Source organism: Zootoca vivipara, chromosome 12, assembly GCF_965207765.1.
Source record: "Zootoca vivipara chromosome 12, rZooViv2.hap1.1, whole genome shotgun sequence".
Classification (NCBI taxonomy): domain Eukaryota; kingdom Metazoa; phylum Chordata; class Lepidosauria; order Squamata; family Lacertidae; genus Zootoca; species Zootoca vivipara.
Window position 1 is genome coordinate 52,046,781 of NC_142595.1, and position 20,549 is coordinate 52,067,329.

Sequence of the window (20,549 nt, forward strand, 5' to 3'; positions counted from 1 at the left end):
GATCTGGTGCACTAACAGAAGCCAGTGAAAGGACTCCTGGTGGGGGCAACAGTGAGAAGCAGTGTGGTGTAGTGGCTAGAGCACTGGACGAAGACCTGGGCGGGACCGGAGTTCAAATCCCGCCACTCGGCCACAATGTTTGCTGAGGGTGACCTTTAAGGCCAGTTCCTCGCTCTCAGCCTAGCCTACCTCACAGGGTTGTTGTGGGGATTAGAACAGGAAGCGGGGAAGGTTATTTACACGCCACCTTGAGCCCCTTGGAGAAAAAGGTGGGGCACAAATGCAATAAATAATAAAGAAATGATTATACCGTGACTGTTCTGGAAGCGCTGTAGGGGCAGTAGACCTCCGGGTCCTCCAGCGGCAGTTTCTCCACCACGACCCCATTTGTGTCCACCCGCTGCAGGAAATTGGGGCGCAGGCTGCAGGAGAAGGACAGAGGGCGTTGAAAGTGCTGCCCCCGCCAAACCACCTCCCCTCCAGGACCCTTCACTGACCGGTCAGGGCGCTGCAGCCCCACATAATGGCTGTCGGTCCAGCTGTGGTCCAGGCCGTAGGAGCCGAAGGCAGCGAGGACGTGGCGGGAGAGGGCGTCCAGGCGAGGGGAGCCAGGTGGGTGGGGGGATTCGCTCATCATTCTGCGCAAAGTGAAGGGAGAGAGATGTTCCTTAAGGGCAGAGCAGGAGCCTGCTGGATCAGGCCAGGGGCCCATCGAGCCCAGAATCCTGTCTTCACAGTTGCCAGATGCCTGTGTTAAACCCGCAAGCCGGATTTGAACTCAAGAGCAACACCCTCCTCTCCTGTGGTTTCCAGAAGCTAGTGGTCAGGAACATGGCTGCCTCTGATATTCCTTGTCCTGCGCTGCGTGAACTAGGGGTTTCTTTTATCTATCCAGAATCTCCCAACATTCAGCTTCATGGGATGTTCAAGAGTTCTGGGGTTACGAGAGGAAGGAAAACGTTTCTCTCTCTGCTTTCTCCCTGCCAGGCAGGGAAACCTGCCAGGCATTATGTTATACGTAAACTTCTATCGTGTCGCTTCCTACACGCCTTTTCCCTGAGCTAAATTAACTTTCAGAAGACATCTGAAGGCAGCCCTGTATCCGGAAGTTTTGTAATGTTTGAAGTTTTACTATGTTTTATATACCGTATGCTGTAAGCTATCCAGAGATCGGCGGGGAATAATAATAATAATAATAATAATAATAATAATAATAATAATAATGTAATAATAATATTCCAAAATGCTGCAACCTTTCTTCACCGCAGGGTCATACCACCCCCTTGATCATTTGAGTTGCCCTTTTCTAAATCTAAAAGTAAGGTAAAGGTAAAAGTAAAGGTAAAGGACCACTGGACTGCTAAGTCCAGTCAAACTAGACTATGGCGCGCGATGTTCATCTCCGCTTTCAGGCCGAGGGAACCGGCGTTTGTCTGCAGACAGCTTTCCAGGTTATGTGGTCAGCATGACTAAACCGCTTCTGGCGCACGGAGGATTGTGACAGAAGCCGGAGCGTACAGAAATGCCGTTTACCTTCCCATCACAGTGGTACAGTACTAATTTATCTACAGGCGTTGGTATGCTTTCGAACTGCTAGGTTGGCAGGAGCTGGGACAGAGCGACAGGAGCTCACCCTGTCATACAGATTCGAACTGCTGACCTTACAATCAGCAAGCTCAAGAGGCTCGGGAACACAGAGACAGGGACCTAGGCTGCGCCCAAACCATATATTTAAAGCACATGGCTTCCCCCAAAGAATCCTGGGAACCGTAGTTTGTTAAGTTTGGAAGCAGGCTGGAAGCTGGCGACCCAGAGACCTGCCTGCTCTGTGCTGGACGCAGAGCTGTGATGTATGGAGAAGCGAGATCTTTGGGGGGTTTCCTGCTGTGAGCCCCTCCACCTTATGCTAAGGTTGTATATATGTGTCAATAAAACAACGTATCCCAAGGACACCACAGTCTCTGATGACTTTTGTTCCAAGGAAACCAAACCCTAGATAAGCGCTTGAAGGAACCCCCCAGAGTCTCTCACAACTCAGAGACTGAAGTGGTGTGTAACACTGTGTTGTTCATCTTGTAATAATAAGAATAAGAATAAGAATAATTTTATTTATACCCCGCCCTCCCCAGTGAGAGCTGGGCTCAGGGTGGCTGACATCAATAAAATTACAATAAAATGTAAAAGAAAGAAAAACAATTGATTAAAATGCAGATTAAAATACAATTTAGATTTTAAAATTGTTTTAAAATACAGCGATACTGGCTGTCACTCATATTCACTTGCATGGTTTCTTATCCTCTACTCGGGCAAACACGCAAATGGTGGTAGAGAAAGGATCTCACCTGATCGTCCCCTCAATCTTCTCCTCATTGAGGTACTTCTGGAACATCTCCCGCAAGTCAGCCCAGTACAGCGGGGCTCCCCTCTGGCCGTCTTCCGCCTCGGGGGGGCTCTCGTCATTCACCACTGCCAAGTAGTCTCCGCAGACCATACAGGAAGACCCTCGGGACAAGATGTACCCCAGGAGGAAGGCTGAGGAGAGCAGAGGACAGAGGGGGGCAGTCAGGCTTTAAAGCAGAGGGTTAGTAGGGTCACAGGGCAAAAGGTGTACGGATCACCCAAATTTAAACACAGAAGTTTCCCCATAGTCTAAAATGTAGGGTTACCTGGAAGCCTTGCTAGAAGCTGGCTATGTTAGGACTCATCCACACTGACCTTTCTGTGTCCAAGCGCTCCCCCCCCCCACTGCTTTCCCCAGGAAAACCTGCTCTTTAACACTGACTCGGAACAAACAGCAATTTGGGTTTTCTGTGAATTGCTGTTTGCTCCATTGATCTGTAAAGAGCAGGTTTCTGTGGGGAAGTGGAGGGGGGGAGCACTTCGACAGGGACCTGTGCCTAGAAATTCAGAGCAAAGGTAAGTGTGGATGACCCCCAGAAATGACTGTACCTGTTTCCCTTCAAAATGCACCCAAGCCACTTCGTGTGGCTGTGAGTTTCGTAGGTTAACCGTACACCAAGACCTCCTTTCCTTTGCCCTGACTTCTTCAGCTTCATCAGATAACCCTGCTGGGTTTAAGTCCTATGAGAGAGCGAGAGAGCTCTTTCTCTAGGAATACTGGATCAGGCCAAAGGGGACCAACCTAGTCCAGCACCTTGTTCTCACAGTGGCCGACCAGATGCACCGGGGGAAACCTGCAAGGAGGATATATGAATATGAGAAGAGACCTGTCCAGGCCAGGGCATGGGCTTTTTGGCTCAGAAAGGGACAGAATGCCTAACAGCTGAGTGCAAAGGGCTCAATGGCCAGGAGAGGAATCTTTGGGAAGGATTTGTACCTGGGTGGAGCTCAGGGCATGGAGGCCGCAATGGGGAGGAAGGCCACCTGGAGCCACTGCCAGGTAGAGTGGGATTTGTGGTGGGTGGGCAGAGCTTCCCAACCATTTGTGTGTGGGGGGGTCTATGGAGAAGTCAGAGGGAGAGAGACCACTTGGACCTTGGGGGAGAAGGAGTTGCATAGCCTTCCTTCCTTCACCTCCCAAACCCCCCCCCCCACAGGAAGGGTTGTGTAGCTCAGATGGTAGAGCGGCTGCTTGGCATGCAGAAGGTCACAGGTTCAATCCCCAGCTGATAGGAAGTCCTCCCTCTGATTTCTTCCAGAGGTGCTGCCAGTCAATGTCTGCCTAGACGGGCCAGTGGGTCTGATGGGCGGCACATCGTTAATCTGTGGAACTCCCTCCCACAGGAGGCAGTGATGGCCAACAACTAGAACAGCTCTCAAAGAGGATTAGACAAATTCATGGGAGGTGGAGAGGAGCATCGAGGGCTACTAGCCAGGATGGTTTATGTTCTGCCTCCACAGTTGGAGGCAGCAATCCTTTTGAATAGCAGTTGCTGGAGAAGAGGGGGAAAGACTCTTGGCCTCTGTGGCTACTGTGACAAAGGGATGCTGGACTAGATGGCCCATGGGCCTGATCCAGCAGGCTCTCCTTATGTTCTTATGATTCAGGCTGCATACACACTGTAAGGGCATAATAAGAGCCCTGACAGATCAGGCTAGTGGCCCAGCTAGTCCAGCATCCTGTTCTCACTGCGGCCAACCGGATGCCCCCATGAGAAACCCACAAGCAGGACTCGCACAAGAGCAACTTGTGGAAGAAGCAACATTAGGAAGAACTTCCTGACAGTAAGAGCTGTTCGGCAGTGGAATTTGCTACCAAGGAGTGTGGTGGAGTCTCCTTCTTTGGAGGTCTTTAAGCAGAGGCTTGACAGGCATATATCAAGAATGCTTTGATGGTGTTCCTGCTTGGCAGGGGGTTGGACTGGATGGCCCTTGTGGTCTCTTCCAACTCTATGATTCTATGATTCTAACTCTCCTCTCTTACGCATGGCTTCCCCAAAAAATCCTGGGAACTGTCGTTTGTCAACAGTGAGCTGGGAATTGCACCCCTGTCTGGGGTGAAATTACAGTACTCAGGCTTCTTTTGGGGGTGGGGGGTGGGGACCATGTACTTGAAATGTATAAGGCAGCTTCCTTGGTGAAATATGAGAAGCTCAGCTCCCAGGGACATGAACCTGCCCTTTTGTGTAAAGCACCCACGGATGGCCCTATAGAATTCCTAACATTTTACTATTTATATTTATATAAAATCCTGATGATCACAATATTTAAATAAAATCCCGATGATCACAATATTCGTATAAAATCCTGATGATCACAATAGGGACAAGGGAAGCCCAGGCAGAGCTCAGCCCTGTGGCCAGATCTGGGGTCCAGATCCGATTCCTCTCACCCACAATGAAGACCAGGAGTCCCACGAGCCCGAGGCAGACCACGGCTTTCCAGCGATCCTTCCACAGGCACTGCGCCCTGTCTCCTGCCTTCTCAGTGCCACGGGAGGCCCCAGGTCCCTCAGCCTCCATCACCTTCATCTGGAGCCCTTCGGGGTCTCCATCGCCCTCGGGCATCTTGCGGTAGATGGAGGAGGATCTCCGAGGTGGCTTCTTGTTCCTCTGGGGGTGGGGAGGAAGGAAATGGGGAGTCGGTAAAGAGGGGGAGTCAGGACGGAAGCCACGGCCCTCAGACCCAGCCGGGTCGCCAATATCGCAGCCTTACCGCGTCCCGTAGCCGGGATCTCCAAAAATCCATGCCGTCCGGTTTTGCGCGGTTCCCGCCCTGCGGAGAGGCAGAAGTTTGGCAGAACGTGAAAACGAGATTTCCGCCAACCCCACCCACATCTTATCAGGATTATCACTGCCACCATACCATCCCTCCCTCCCTCCCTGCTACATGGGGGGAAAGGGGTGGTTTTTGCAGACGTGACTAACCGATGGGGCCTTCTTATCGGGGACGCGGCCTCGGGGACTCTTATCAGGCCCTGCACAGGCAGGCAGCCCACCCACCCAGCCTTGACGCTGGCCTGGCGGAGGCACCTGTTGTGCACGTACCACTTCCTCCGTTCTCGGGGCCAGGGTCAAATTTGCTTATTTCATTAGAACAGGAAGGCTGGGCGCATCAGCCCCACAGTACAGTATGGGAATGGCTTGCAGGCAACTGCAGGGCCTGGAGACAGGCAGCCAGGTTATGCATCCACAGCAGTGACCGGAGGAGGAATGACCGCTGGGAGGAGCAAAGGGAGAAGAGACAGCTTGGGCCATCTGCAGCAGCACAGCCGGACGCCTTCATCTGCCCCGGCTGCAACAAAACACGTCTCTCCCGTATCAGTCTCTGCAGCCACAGCAGGCACTATAACCGTCCAACAGTTTGACTTCACCCCCAAAGGAGCACTTCTCCATTGTCTGCGGAGACAGACAGATGCCAGCAACAACCTCTCTCTCTCTCTCTCTCTCTCTCTCACACACACACACACACACACACACACACACACATATGTATGTATTGGTGAGGGATGCTCCATCCAGCTCAATATCACCTACAATGACTGGCAGCAGTGGTTCTCTGGGGTTTCAGGCCGCGGGTCCCCCCTGCCCCAGTCCTACCTAGAGATACCATTGGAAATTGAACCTGGGACTTTCTGCATGCAAGGCTCTACCGCCGAGCAGTGGTTCTTTCCTTAAAATAAAGCCAAGGTGCTAGTCCTCACTGAACATTGGGAGCTGCCTTTGGTCCATCTAGTTCAATATTGTCTACACTGAGTGGCAGCAGTGAAAGCTCTACGTATCAGACATTTGTTATCTCTCCCAGTCCTGTCAGGGGTTGAACTGGAAACCTTCTGCATGCCAAGCGGGTGCCAGATTCCCCACTATGCCTGCTTCTGGCTGCCCCTAACCACCCCCCCACCCCCACCCCCGGTCGTCCCTTCCTGTACCCAGAATGACCTGCCTTGGAGGAAGGGAAATGGAAGAGCAGGAGCAATGAGAAGAGAAGAAAGTTTATTTTGCTTATTTTTTTTATTGCATTTGTATCCCACCTTTTCCTCCAAAGAGCTCAAGGCGGGGTACAGAGCTCTCTGCCACCCACACCCATCTAAACCCCCAAATTACAGTGTCACCCAGAGTGTTTCATGGCTGAGTGGGAGGATTTGAACCCTGGTCTCCCTGGTCCCAGTCCAGTGCTGTAGCCACTACTCCAGCCTGCTTCTCTCTTTGGGGCAGCCCCCCCGGCTTCTCTGGGGCTAGAAATCTCCTCCAATGAACGCCCTCTTTCTCCCTCGCACACACAAAGAGCAGGTTAAATATTAGCTCCTGTGTGTGATGAGTCAGGAATTCAGCTCTGTTGCCTCAAATACATATATTCACTCCTCCTCCCAGCAAAACTCAATCCTGGATTTTGGCCTTGACAACTGAACCCCCATAAATCCTATTTCCTTTTGGGGGGGGACCCAGGAATCCTGATATTTAAAGCACCTGTAACCAGCTAGGACCTGCTCCCAATCAGGCAGGAAGTTCAGGAGTTCTGGATCTGAGTCCCTCTTGCATTATAGCCCAGGATCCAAAGAAATTACCCCTCATTTGGGGGCAGAGAGGTGTCCCCCGCTTTTACACCATGACCCTCCAGACTCTGCCTCAGGTGTTTCCTGGGCTTTGAGGCTCTCTCCTTGCATCCTGATTTCACAAAGGTGGAGGTAAAAGTTACGAATAAAAATTAAAAACCCTTCATTTGCCGGCTCAAAGTGGTTTTTATTTTCCCTCGCACCAGGATTCCCACACCCCAACACAAAGGTGGCAAAAGGCCATTCCAGAAGTTGTAGGTGAAGCCTGGCTAGATAGGAATTAGATCAGCTGGTGGGAGCTATAGCCTAAAACAGCAAGAGACAGTGTGGTACAGTGGTTAGACCATGGGAAGGCAAACTAAGGCCCGGGGGCTGGATCCGGCCCAATCGCCTTCTAAATCCGGCCCACGGACAGTCCGGGAATCAGCGTGTTTTTACATGAGTAGAATGTGTCCTTTTATTTAAAATGCATCTCTGGGTTATTTGTGGGGCATAGGAATTTGTTCATTCCCCCCCCCCAAAAGAAAAATATAGTCCAGCCCCCCACAAGGTCTGAGGGACAGTGGACTGGCCCCCTGCTGAAAAAGTTTGCTGATCCCTGGGTTAGACTTTTGAACTAGGACCTGGGAAAGATCAGGGTTCAAATCCCCCCCCCTCGGCCATAAAACACACTGAGAGACCTTGGGGGTCGGTCACCGTCTCGCTGAGCCTAGCCTACCTCACAGGACTGTTGTGAGGATCAAATGGTAAGGAGAATAACCATGTGCCATCACCTTGAGCTCCCTGGAGGAAAAGGAGGGGTACAAACTGATAGACATATTGGAGGGGGGGCACCAGGTTGGGGAAGGCTGAATTAAAGTGGGGGGAGGGATGGAGATTGGGTGTGAGGCATGCCCAGGGGTGCCCCAAAGCGATCCCCTGACGTGGCACTTGCTTGAGATCCCAACCTTTAACCCTAGGCCCTTCCCCCCGAAACAAACAGACCAGAGAACCCCCCTTCCGCTCACTCCCTTCCATGCCCAAAGCCCTTCCCCTCCATCCATCCGCCCGTCACCCCAAAGACTCACTGGTTCTTGGGGAGGCCTGGCTTTGCGGAGACGTTTTGGGTCCCCTGTTGAACTCAGCGCCTGCCTGCCCCTCTCTTGCTCCCTTGCTGGGTTGCTCCTCCCCCCCTCCGTCCCTCGTGGGCCAAACTTCCAGGTCACTCAACCCAGCCCCAGAGAGGAGAGGCTGACCTCCCTCTAGCCAGGGGTGGGGTGGAGGCAGGGAGGGTGCGAGTGTGCTTGTGCACGTCTGCCGGGTGTGCCCACGCAGCCCCACCTCCCTGACCCCTCTCCCCACTTTTGCCTTTTGCAGATTTGCCTTTATTAACCTTTAATGACACGAATGAAGGCCGTCTTAAGAAGCAAGTGACTAAATCAAATATTGGCATGTCGGAACTGCGTCACACAGCTAATGATGCTGATGAGTGTTGGGCGGATAAAAGAAAGCCCCTCTTCACGCAGAGCACAGTGTTAACCTGTGGAACTCGTTCCTGCAGGAGGCAGTGATGAGCACCAACTTGGCTGGCTTCAGAGGATGACTGGACATATTCCTAGAGGAAAATAAGGCTATCGATGGCTCTGCTCTGACCTCCAGAGTTGAAGGCAGCAAGGCTTCTGAATACCCCTTGCTGGAAACAACAGGGACAGTTGCTCTTTTGCTCGGATCCTGCTTGCAGCTTTCCCATAACAGGCACCTGGCTGGCCTCTGTTAGAACAGGATGCAGGCTTAGGCAGGCCATTGGCCTGATCCAGCCAGGTTCTTATCTTTAAAGATACAAGATGCATTCCTAGCATGACAGTGTGAGCAAGGGGTTTGGACAAGAATAGCAAACACTGGTTGTGCTACGTGTTTGAAAAGGCAATGTTTTATAGCTGTGGCTCTGGAAAGGGTTTCTATGACCAGAGGCTGCCTGGTCTGAGTCGGTATAAGGCAGCCTCCTATGCTCCAAGTGAAAAGGATCTAGGGGTCTAAGTAGGCCAGAAGCTTAATGTGAGTCCGCAGTGTGATGCAGCAGCAAAAAAGGCAAATACTACTACTACTACTACTACTACTACTACTACTACCTCAAGAGGAGACTCAAGTCCCAAGAACTGCAAGAAGATCAAACCTATCCATTCTAAAGGAAATCAGCCCCGAGTGCTCACTGGAAGGACAGATCCTGAAGCTGAGGCTCCAATACTTTGGCCACCTCATGAGAAGAGAAGACTCCCTGGAAAAGACCCTGATGTTGGGAAAGATGGAGGGCACGACAGAGGACGAGATGGTTGGACAGTGTTCTTGAAGCTACCAACATGAGTTTGACCAAACTGTGGGAGGCAGTGCAAGACAGGAGTGCCTGGCGTGCTCTGGTCCATGGGGTCAGGATTGGAAAAGTTGGACACGACTAAATGACTAAACAACAACACCTTTATTCTTATGCGTTGCTGTGGCTTACTCTGTGAAATGGGCCCTCAGAGTCTCCCTTCAGACCCCCCTGTAGGCCCTAAATGAGCCCTCAGAGTCCCCCTTCAGACCCCCCTGTAGGCCCCACTGTGGTTTAGTCTGTGAAATGGGCCCTCAGAGTCCCTGTAGGTCCTAAATGGGCCCTCAAAGTCCCCCTTCAGACTCCCCTGTAGGCCCCACTGTGGGTCAGTCTGTGAAATGGGCCCTCAGAGTCCCCCTTCGGACTCCCCTGTAGGCCCCACTGGGCTGTTTCGTGTCGGTGGGGAGATCTCTGTGGAGGGCAGGGATTGTGGATCGGGCAAGATATGAGTGGAGGGCATGGATTGTGGATCGGGTAGGATGGTGAAGGCCGAGACCTATGGGGGGATCTCTGGGGAGTGAGGGGGATCTCTGGGGTAGGTACCTCCGTGGCAGGAGGGGGGGCTTGGGGAGCGGGCTACTGTTGGGGTGGCCTGGCCCCTGGCAGAGGCCTGTTCTCGGGGTGGGCTGTGTCCCAGGGTGGTGGGGTGGGTGGAGAGTGGCCGTTATTTTGCCAGTGGGCGGGATTTTGGGTGTATGTTTGATTTTGTTTGGTGGGGTGGGTGGGGAGTGGGTGGAACTTTGGCAGTACAGTATGTTGGATGTTGTTTGTTGGATGTCCACTGGAGGAGGCAATTTTTTGGTATACAAATCCAGGTTTCTACCTGTCCTAGGTGTGTGATCTTGAGATAACTAGGTTTTGAAAGGCTGTAGTAAGGACTTTGGAAGGAATGTGCATTTACGTTAATTCCCCATCTGACCTGCAGGGGGCAGAGCGGCACCCAACTAAGACAACCCTCTTCATTCAAGGCACATCAGGACAGTTTAATGCTTTATAACTAACTATAACGGAAGGAGGCCAGATTGTGCAAGGCAAAGAGGAAGGGGGAGGCAGGAGGTGTGAATAGCTGTGTGTCGATTTGAACTTTTCCTGTGGTTTATTACTGTAGATCATGGCACGAGTAAAATAAGGTTGGCTTAATATGACAAGAGACCCTCCATTATTAACTTTCACAAGGAACCAATATACGCTTCTCTCTAAGGACAAGTATACTTCATTTCTTGGCTGGCTCTTAAAGTGGGTCCTGTGGCAAAATTCTCACACTCGCTTTCTGTAGGATTTTGAGAATGGTTGGGGATTCTTTCATTCTTTAGATCAAGGTGTGTGTGTGTGTGTGGTACGATTCACTGCCTGCTTAAACTGTAATTTTGCTGCCCGAAGTAGCATTTATATATTCTGTCACTTTCGTTTCACATAATAAACCAAGCATTATTTATTCTTTCTCTGTGAGAACGTCTTGTGGGTGTAAGGTTAAGGGTCAACGTGTGTCCATAATGGTAACACACGTGGTAACTGGCCAAAGTTCCCAAGCCATACACTCGTGTGTATGAATTCACGTGAGCGCTGGGCACGCTTGTGGGATCAGACACATACTTATGACAGAGGGGTGACCACACACACCCTCACCCTCCTGCCATGCTGTCGCAAAGGGTAACACGCGCCACTGTGGCTCAGTTTCATTGGCCCCTTCGAAAACGTGGCAGGTCCCCGGGGAGCTCTTGGGTGTGAGACATTTTGCCCAAGTCCCTGTTCCCATAACACCTCTTCCCAACACCAAGAACATAAGAAGAGGCTGCTGGATCAGACCAGTGGCCCATCTGGTCCTGTGTCCTGGTCTCACAGTGGCTGATCAGATGCCCCAGTGGGAAACCAGAGGCCACCAGATTGGGGAAATCTGAATTTAAGGCATATTTATGATTTTATTTTTATGTGTCATACAATTTATATACTTCCTTGATTATATAAAAACAAACAAACTCAGGAGCAGTTTTCAAGAAGAATATCCACACATATAGTCACGCATTCACATATATTCACATATTCACGTGTGGTGGTTAAACGGTTCCTCTGTTTGCGCCTGACCTAGAAAAGTGGTGGGTGCAGAACAGGAAGCATAAACTCCCCTAGGAAGAAGCACTTGGGACTTTTTAATTGAGAGGAAAAGACAAGTGAGAGGCTGCATGATAGGAGCCTGTAAAATGATGTGCAGCATGGAAAACACTGGAACTCGTGGGCATCCAATGAAGCCAAATGTTGGGAGGTTCAGGACAGATAAAAGAAAGTTCTTTGCACAGCACATACGTTAAACTACGGAACTGTCTCCCACAGGAGGCAGTGGTGGCCACCAAGCAAGGTGGCTTCCAAGATAGAACAAACTACTGGAGAAGAGGGCTTTCAATGGCAAAGAGCCAGTATGGCTCAGGCAGCGATGCCTCCAGATTCCAGTTGCTGGAAACCGCAGGAGGGGAGAAGGCTCTTGTTCAACGCTGGAAACAGCGCTGTCAGATTTGCTACGCAGTTGCCGGAGCTGATGCAAGACCTGGCTAATTTCCGAGAGCAAGCAGCGTGCCAGGCAGGATCCCAGAATAGGCTGGCAAACGCGGTGCGCCCCCTAGCGCTGCCCCATGAGGGCACTGGGGTCAGAGAAGCTGTTTGCATTGCACAAGAAGCAGGAAGAGATAAGGAGCTAAGCTGTCAGACTTTGCGCATCCAGGAAGGCGTGGCCAAAGAAGGGCACGCCCCCTTGGGCTGGTAAGCCCAACCCTCTTTTAACTCTTCACTCCCTCCCACTGCATCTCTGGTTGTACAGCCTATATTTTATCACTTGTTATATCTCCCAAGTCTGGAGAGGGAGATGCTCAGAGCCCCAAAGTGCTGTTGTTTAAAAGATGTTGTTAAATTGAACCTAGGTTTATCACAGGCAAAATTATCTCTGTTTATTTCATCGAGCCGAGTTAGGCTGGTGTATGCCAGCCTTCGAGCTCCACAAAACTCTTTATCCAGGGGCAATTTTGACAAAGAGTTCTGTGAAAGTCAAAAGACTGCAGGGTGCTCCACTGATCTAAGCCAGCCCAAGTTGTGTTTTCTTAAGATAAGGGGAGGATTTAAGGAAGAGAATTTCAAAGACAGAACTGAAGCCAGGTCTGAAACATTCTGGTCAGTGAGGAGGGAAATGGCAGCTGGCTTTCACAGGATTGTAGAGCTTGAAGGGACCGCCAAGGGTCATCTAGTCCAACCCCCTGCAATGCAGAGCTCACAGGCTAAATCACAACTTTGAGCCATTTAATTCTGTCTTCCCCAACCAGGTGCCCTCCATAGGTTTTAGGATTTAGACTACAACTCCCACAAGCTCCAAGCCAGCATAGCAGTATTATTCCACAACTGGGGGCAACTGTTGAGAAGGCCCTCTTTTCGTACCGCCACTGCCTGTAAGATTTTATTTATTTTACGTAGGCCACCTTTCAGCGCAAGGCCCTCCCAGGGCAGCTCAGATCTAAGGAGTAATTTCAACAGAATGCAGTCAATATGGCCATCATTCACCGCATTTCAAAAGTCGGCACTATAACTAAAATAGGATTAGTTTAGAGACAAAAAAAATTCCTAGATGTTTGTAGGTGGCCAGTGGTTAGTCAGCTCTGATTCCTGCATTGCAGAAAGTTGGGATTGGATGGCCCTTGGAGTCCTCTAGAATTCTATTATTCTACTGGTAAGCAAAAGGAACTCTGTGCATGCTTAGAAACCCTTGGCTGTTGCTGCACCTAGCCCAGAGAGGTCCTCTGAGCACCAGGCCTGGCCGCTCCAGAATTCTGTGGGCAATTTCCCAGATCCTTCTCCTTGCAACACCCCTGCCGGGTGTGTTATGTGTGTTATCCCTGACACTTGATAACCCACCTTCCCATTTTCCTAGATTTCCAGGAGGTTTTCTCAGAAGTCATGTGACTTGACAATGCCTCAGGGCTTGCTGGCGTAAGCCGCATTTCTGGGTCCTGAATGCAGAGCAGGACGTACAGGCTGGAATTCCTGCTGTGCAATTTATTTTTCAATTTATTTTACACCCTGGGCTGCAACCCCAACACTGTGAGAGCCACTGTGTGGTGCAGTGGTTAGAGCCTTGATGCAAATCCCTCCCCTCGGTCATGAAGCTCACTGGATGGCCCTGGGTCAGTCACTGCCCCTGTTGGCCTACTTCGCAGGGCTGTTGTGAGAATTAAATGCACCAGTCCTCTTCATAGCTGCCAAGTTTTCCCTTTTCTCGCGAGGAAGCCTATTCAGCATAATGGAATTTCCCTTAAAAAAGGGATAACTTGGCAGCTATGGTCCTCTTCTGAAGCCATCCAAGCTGGTTGCCATCACTGCCTCCTGTGGGAGGGAGTTCCATAGTTTAGTTCTGTGCTGCACGAAGAAGGACTTTCTTTTCAGTGGCCTGAATCTTCTACACACACAGAACATCGAAGTTAAACTAAGCTATGCCACCCCCCCACCCCACCCCGAGGGCGTCAGCTCCTGCGTGAACATTTTGCAATCCTCAGCTACCTGAGAATGCATATGGAGTGTGTTGTGTTCATGTATTCTTCTCATAATCATTAAGAACAAGATGATGTATAGTGCTTTAGCGTATACTGTGCTTAGTTTATTTTGTTCCCACAACAACCTTGTAAGGTAGGTAGGGCGGTTGGTATTGTGATTATCCCCATAGAGCAGGTGGAAGATCTGAAGAAAGCAGCCGTGTGCCTCTCATTCAATGTTCCCCACCCTGTTCATTCAGGGAGCATGGGCAGGAGAAGCAAAAATTGTAGAATCATAGGGTTGCAAGGGATCCAAAGAGATCATCCAGCCCAACCCCCTGCCATGTAGGAATCACAGCTAAGAAAACCCTCACTGGACAGTCTTCTCTCTCTCTCTCTCTCTCTCTGTCTCTCTCTCTCTCTCTCTCTCTCTCTCTCACACACACACACACACACCATCACCCACCTACCTAATATGGGTGGGCTCTATTCATTTCCATTTGTAGCTACACAGGGCTCCTTTGCTCACTTGGGAAACCGCTCGCCCGCCCCCCCGCCCCGGTCAAAGGGAGAGATTTAGGATGGGCTGAGCATTTTATTTGTAGTAATCCCACCTCCCATGGGGTGTGAGGGCTAACAGCGACCCCCCACCCCTTACCCCCATCACAGGACTGTCCTTTTACAACCTCCTTCTAAACTGAGAAAAGCAAAACTGAAAAACAAGCTGGATAAAAATGGGGTTTCCTTCATCACGAGCGCCTGCTTGTTAGGGCTTTAGACCTGGGTTTTGTTTTTTAATCTAATTGCCTTGAGACAGGAGGCAATTCATAAACCAATAATAGTAATAAAAAGTCATAAGTTAGGAGGAAGAAGGCGGGAGTTGGCAACAGAGGGAGGCCAAAGACTTTGACAGGAAGAGGCTCCCGGCACCTGCTGTGACCACTGGTCCCCGCTCCCATTCTCTGGAGGCTCCTCTGGGAAGGCCGATGGCCAAAGGTCAGAGGTCTCCCTTCCCGCCTGGCCTGGTTGATCTGTCACTGTCGCTGGCGCCGCCAGGCCTCATCCCCTGTTTGGAGACGCGGCCAGGATCGATGGAGCCGTCCGCCTGGGTCGGCGGATCAAGGCTTCCTCCGCGTGTGCAGGCCAGCACGTATGAGGAGCTGGGAGCCACTGGGAGCTCTGGCCGGGGGCCCAGCAGCACCACACACAGGGTGGGGAGGGCAGCAGAGGAGCAAGTGAGGGGGTGGCCAGGACTCCTGGGTCCCATTCAGAGCCTGGAAAGAGAGGGGAGAGAGGAGCCAGGACACCGGGGTTCTCCGGAAGAGGAACTGGGCGCCTTTTGCAAGGAAAAGAAACCTAATGCGGGGGGGGGGGGAGATCAGGGGACAGCTGCTCTGCAGGCAGGAATTCAACCAATGCAGCTCCCCCCTATAGAGGCAGATCTTTGATTTCTGCCTGTTCTGCAGCTGTTTATAAGTCTGGAGAGGGAAGCGGAGGGAGTGGCAAACCAAACTTGGGCAGAATGGATGTGAGATAGAACTCCTGAGTTCCCTTGGGAGGGAGGGGTTTCCTGCTAGCAGTCAGGACACCTGGGTCTCCTGAGCAGTGACAGGGCAGATCCAGAATTCCTGAGTTCTCGGAGGAAGGAAGATACTTCTGCAGAGAAAACAGCTGGAGGGCAGAATCCCCTTGTCTGGTGGCAAATGGATGAGAGGGCTAGTGGTTTGGCCCAGCCTTGAATATGGGAGCAGTGGAGGGCTCTGAGTTCAAAAGCTCCTCTGACAGACCTGGCCAGACCTGCACTGGCTGGGCAGACTTTGCCAGCGAACACTCGGCACCAGTTCTCCACCTGCAATGTTGCCCATGAACATTCGGCCTCAGTTTGCCATCTGTGAAATGGGCCCAATCAAGACGTAATTGAAACCATAGCACCATTTCCTCCATGAGGGCTACGTGAAGCCTTAACGGCAGGAAGTGTATAAAAGGGGTGGACTCTTGGCTTCTCCAGAAAACTAGTAAACAGTATAATAGAATGGGAGGGGGACAGGGTAAGAGGCTCCAACTCTGGGCAATTTGAGTTCAGTCAGGAGGAGCCTGGAAAAAGCTGGGAGCCAGGACTCCTGGGTTGTCAAAGTGGGAGAGAGTGGGAAGGGAGTTAAACAGGGATATGGGGCTGGGAGCCAGGACTTCCAAGTCCCCCTTGATTCACGGCTCCGCCCCACCTCCCCTACACTCAGCGCCCCTTCCTCGGTGGTGTGTGTGATGTGAAGCGACCCCAGGAGTGTTGGACTCGTTGCACGTACGCACACCAGGCAAGGTGGCCCAGGCACGGACCGTCCCATCTGCAGCCGTCAGAAAGTGGTCCCTGGGGGCCCCATAAATCGGCACGGCGGCATCTTGTCGCCAAGTAAATGAAAGCGGCTTTCCCATCACCTCTTAGTGGGAGGAAGCCTCATAACAATGGGGATGTGTGATCAGACAGTCTGGCTGGCTGTGGCCTGTTTCTCTCAGTGTGTGTGAGAGAGAATTTTTTTAAGCACTGGTGCACACACATCACATGCGCCTGTGACCTGCTTTTGGAAAAGCAGAGGCTATTTACCTTAGAGTTGGAATGGGCTCACGAGGGTCATCTAGTCCAACCCCCGGCAATGCAGGGACCACAGCTCAAGAATCCCTTTTCCTAGTTGTGGAGGGGAGTGTTGCTTCACTTGCCAGATAGAAGTGGTTTTGCATATAGAGAAGGTCAGGGAAGGGCTTCCCAGCCTCTCATCACAAACGCACATTCGTTGCTTTTTCGCTGTACACCACCAGTCTGTGGAACTCACTGCTTCATGATTACGAGATGGCCGCTAGCAGTGGCTGGTGGCTACAATTAGGGAATGGTGGTGGTGGTGGGGTGTTTGATTTTGTTTGCATCTTAATAAGAAACTAAATACTTTGCGTTTTCTGAACCAAAACCACAACTATCCTTTGAAAGTCATGCTTCTCTGAATTTCGTGATGCCGTTCGCCAACCAAACAGTGTGTGCGAACATGTGTATGTTGGGGAAAGCGTTTGCATTGAAATGTGTAGAGTCCTGAAAATAACGTACAAAAATGCATTAGGGCAGGAGACATGCATCTGTTGCTCAAAACAGCATACAAGAATGTGTATTTTAGGAGAAATTGGCACCAAAATGCTGATGAATCTTCATGAGGATTTAAAAAATAAACAAGCCATCAATTGCTACCGAAACACACAGAGAACTGTATTTAGGATTGGGAAGATGAGAAACTGAAACCGACCTAGTCATAGATCCCCTGGTCCTGACACCTGAAATTTGAAGGCTGCATGCCCTGAGCAGATCCCGCAACCATGCTGTTCAAACAGAGCTGGGCAGAACGTCCTGTACTGAAGACCTCAGGATTCTCTCTCGCTACCTTCCGAAATGCAAGCCTCCCCATCAGCAATGCTGAGAGACCATGTTTGGAAGATCCGGGACAGGCAAAATGAAGCCCTTCTTCACGCAGCGTAGAGTTAAGCTGCGGAACTCCCTCCCCCAGGAGGCTTTGAAAGAGGACTGGACAGAGGGTACTGTGACCATTTCAGCTGGGGCACTAAGTGTTGCTCATGAGTTCGAATGCTGCTTGTGGGTTTCCCAGAAAAGCCACCTGGTTGGCCACTGTGAGAACAGGATGCTGGACTAGATGAGCCATTGGCCCGATCCAGCAGGCTCTTCTGGTGTCTTTAGGTCTTCCTTGCAGGCTTCCCATTGAGACATCTGGCTAGCCCCTGGGAGACTAGAATCATAGAATCATAGAGTTGGAAGAGACCCCAAGGGCCATCCAGTCCAACCCCCTGCCCAGCAGGAAACACCTTCAAAGCATTCTTGACATATGTCTGTCAAGCCTCTGCTTAAAGACCTCCAAAGAAGGAGACTCCACCACACTCCTTGGCAGCAAATTCCACTGCCAAATAGCTCTTACTGTCAGGAAGTTCTTCCTAATGTTTAGGTGGAATCTTCTTTCTTGAAGTTTGAATCCATTGCTCCATGTCCGCTTCTCTGGAGCAGCAGAAAACAACCTTTCTCCCTCCTCCATATGACATCCTTTCTTATATTTGAACATGGCTATCATATCACCCCTTAACCTTCTCTTCTCCAGGCTAAACATACCCAGCTCCCATAGCCGTTCCTCATAAGGCATCGTTTCCAGGCCTTTGACCATTTTCGTTGCCCTCTTCTGGACACGTTCCAGCTTGTCAGTATCCTTCTTAAACTGTGGTGCCCAGAACTGGACACAGTACTCCAGGTGAGGTCTGACTAGGTGGGCCCCCTTTGGCCTGATCCAGCAGGTTCCTCTTAGGTCCTTTCATTCCAAAGTACTGGGCAAGGCCGACCAGCGGCCTGGCGCCTCTGTAGCTCTCTGCATGCATCCCATGCTTTGCTTTCAGAAGGGGCCTCCGGCTGACGAGGCGAGACTCTCTCTGCCTGCGACCTTGGAGGGGTGCCCTGCATCCCATGACTCAGCAGAGAGAGAAAGCGGCTCGCTCCTCTGCTCTGCTCAGGAATGTGAACTTTCCTCTGGAGGAAAAGAGCCGCTGGGAGCCCATGAGGGCAGCTGGATCGCTCCGCGCTCTGTGCACACCCGGGTCCCCTGCCTTCCAGAGGGTTGGACTAGATGACACTTGTGACCCCTTCCAACTCTACAATTCTTTGATTCTATGTAGGTTGGGGGGCTACGGAAACAAGGATGCCCGGCCAGTCTTGGCAGCTTTGGGGTTTGTTCAGTGATAGCAGGGAACACAGAGCACCTGCAGCTGAGCCCAGGGCGAGAGGCTTGGCCGACATTTCGGCTTAGATAGCGCCAGGCGTCACCTAGGAGTGAGCCAAAAGCGGCTGCGGGTCACCCATGCCAGGATGGAAGCGGGCTTCTTCTGGGGCAGGGGTGGGACAGTTAGGATAGGAGGCAGGATTCAGCCCCATAAACCTATGTCCAGATCATTGGCTCCAGTGCCACAAGGACACACCTGGGATTCTTTAGCTGTGATTCCTGCATTACAGGAAGGGGGTGGGCTAGATGACCCTCTGGTACCCTTCCAGCGCCACAATTCCATGTTGCATCAGTAGCAAGAAGCCACATCTGGGGAACGGTTGCCGTTGCTCAGTGGCAGAGCACCTGCTTGGCATGCAGAAGGCCAAATCCCCAGCAGCATCTAGCATAGGTTCCTGCCTGAGACCCTGGAGAGCCACTGCTGCCAACCAATGCAAGCAATATTGGGCTGGATGGGCCAAGGGTGTGGCTCTGTGAATGGCAGCTCCCCACACGTCTGCAATTGGAGGGCAAGGATTCCAAACATGGAAGCGGGTTGCCGCCTAGCAAGACAGGAAGATGCCTTACACCGAGTCAGGCCTTTCTAGCTCAGTATTGTCTACACCGATGGCAGCAAGGTTGTAGCCAGTTCTGTTGAAAGATACCATTGGAGGCTGAACCTGGGACTCTTCCACTGAGCCGCAGTCCTTGTTCACAGGGACAGGATCCTGTGCCCTAAACAGATGAAATCAGGTGAAGCAGAACAGGACAGAACAGACAACTCTTTAATAAGAATGTAAGAAAGTCCTGCTGGATCTGGTGTGTGTGTGTGTGTGTGTGTGTGTGTGTGGTTACTCTGCAGCTCTACTGCCTCTGAATGTGGAGGTTCCATTTGGCCCATCCTAATAATATCCACTTGACAGACAACCCACCCCCTCCTTCATAGAGTTGTCTAATCCTCTTGTAAAGCCATTCAAGTTGGCAGCCATCACTTCCTCCTGTGGGAGTGAGTTCCACAGGTTAACAAAGCACACCACATGACAAAGTCCTTCCTTTTCCCTGTCCGGAATCTTCCAACATCCAGCTTCACTAGATGCCCACGAATTCCAGTGCTTTGAGAGAGGGAGGGAAACCTTTCTCTATCTACTTTCTCCACCCCATGTGTAATTTTATAGATTTCTGTCATGTTGCTTCTTACTCGCCTTAAAATAATAATTATTAAAGTCCCAAATGTTGCAACCTTTATTCATAGGAGATTTGCTCCCTCTCCTGAATTGTTTTGGATGCCCTTTTCTGAACCTTTTCCAGCTCCGCAGAGGCAACCAGAACTGTACTCAGTACAGTATTTCAATCTTGAGCATGGAATGTGCCCTTATCACATAACACCCTCCTCCCGCAAATAAAACGTTGGTATCTGAAGCTCCCACAATAATTAACATTCTAACAATACTACAGCATAGAAAGCTAATGCAGCCTGTTTTTTTTAAAAAAAGGAGGAGCGAGAGCCAATCATGGGGGCAAGCTTCACCTGTTGCATTACTGCCTGTCATGCAGGTCTTTTTGGCGGGCGCAGGTGAACTGATGGCAAGCCTTAAGCTGCAAGGTGGATGTGGAGGCTTTGGAGCCAGGAGGAGAAAATACCCAGAACTCAGCTATGTGGCATTTGGGGTCTGATATTCAGAACCAAACCAGACCAAACCAAGTCCTCCTTCTTGCAGCACATAGTTAAACTGCAGAACTCACCCCCACAGGAGGCAGTGATGATTATCAACCGAGATGACTTTAAAACAGGATTAGACAAATCCATGGAGCAAGAGAGGGCTATTGATGGCTATTAGCCGCCGTGATGGCAGTAAGGCTTCTAAAAACTAGTTGCTGGAAACCACAGGAAGGGAGAGTGGCTCTTGCGGTCAAATCCTGCTTGCAGGTTTCCCATAATAAGCATCTGGTCACTG

The 20,549-nt window shown here is 51.1% G+C and overlaps 1 protein-coding gene across 4 annotated transcripts in view; it reads right to left on the bottom strand.

Moving 5' to 3' along the window:
• Positions 1 to 20,549, bottom strand: part of TFR2 (transferrin receptor 2) — a 34,947-nt gene that overhangs the window by 12,751 nt on the left and 1,647 nt on the right. For 2 of the 4 annotated variants that reach the window (XM_088655619.1, XM_035136071.3), the window contains exons 1-6: positions 8,020 to 8,110; positions 5,116 to 5,175; positions 4,793 to 5,012; positions 2,343 to 2,532; positions 498 to 638; positions 311 to 422 (exon numbers count right to left, since the gene is read on the bottom strand). In XM_088655619.1, the coding sequence (XP_088511745.1) occupies positions 311 to 422; positions 498 to 638; positions 2,343 to 2,532; positions 4,793 to 5,012; positions 5,116 to 5,148 (696 nt within the window). In that variant the 5' untranslated portion in view covers positions 5,149 to 5,175; positions 8,020 to 8,110. Of the gene's footprint in view, positions 1 to 310; positions 423 to 497; positions 639 to 2,342; positions 2,533 to 4,792; positions 5,013 to 5,115; positions 5,176 to 8,019; positions 8,111 to 20,549 lie in introns of those variants that run through there. The other 2 variants (XM_035136072.3, XM_035136070.3) reach the window with 1 other exon arrangement.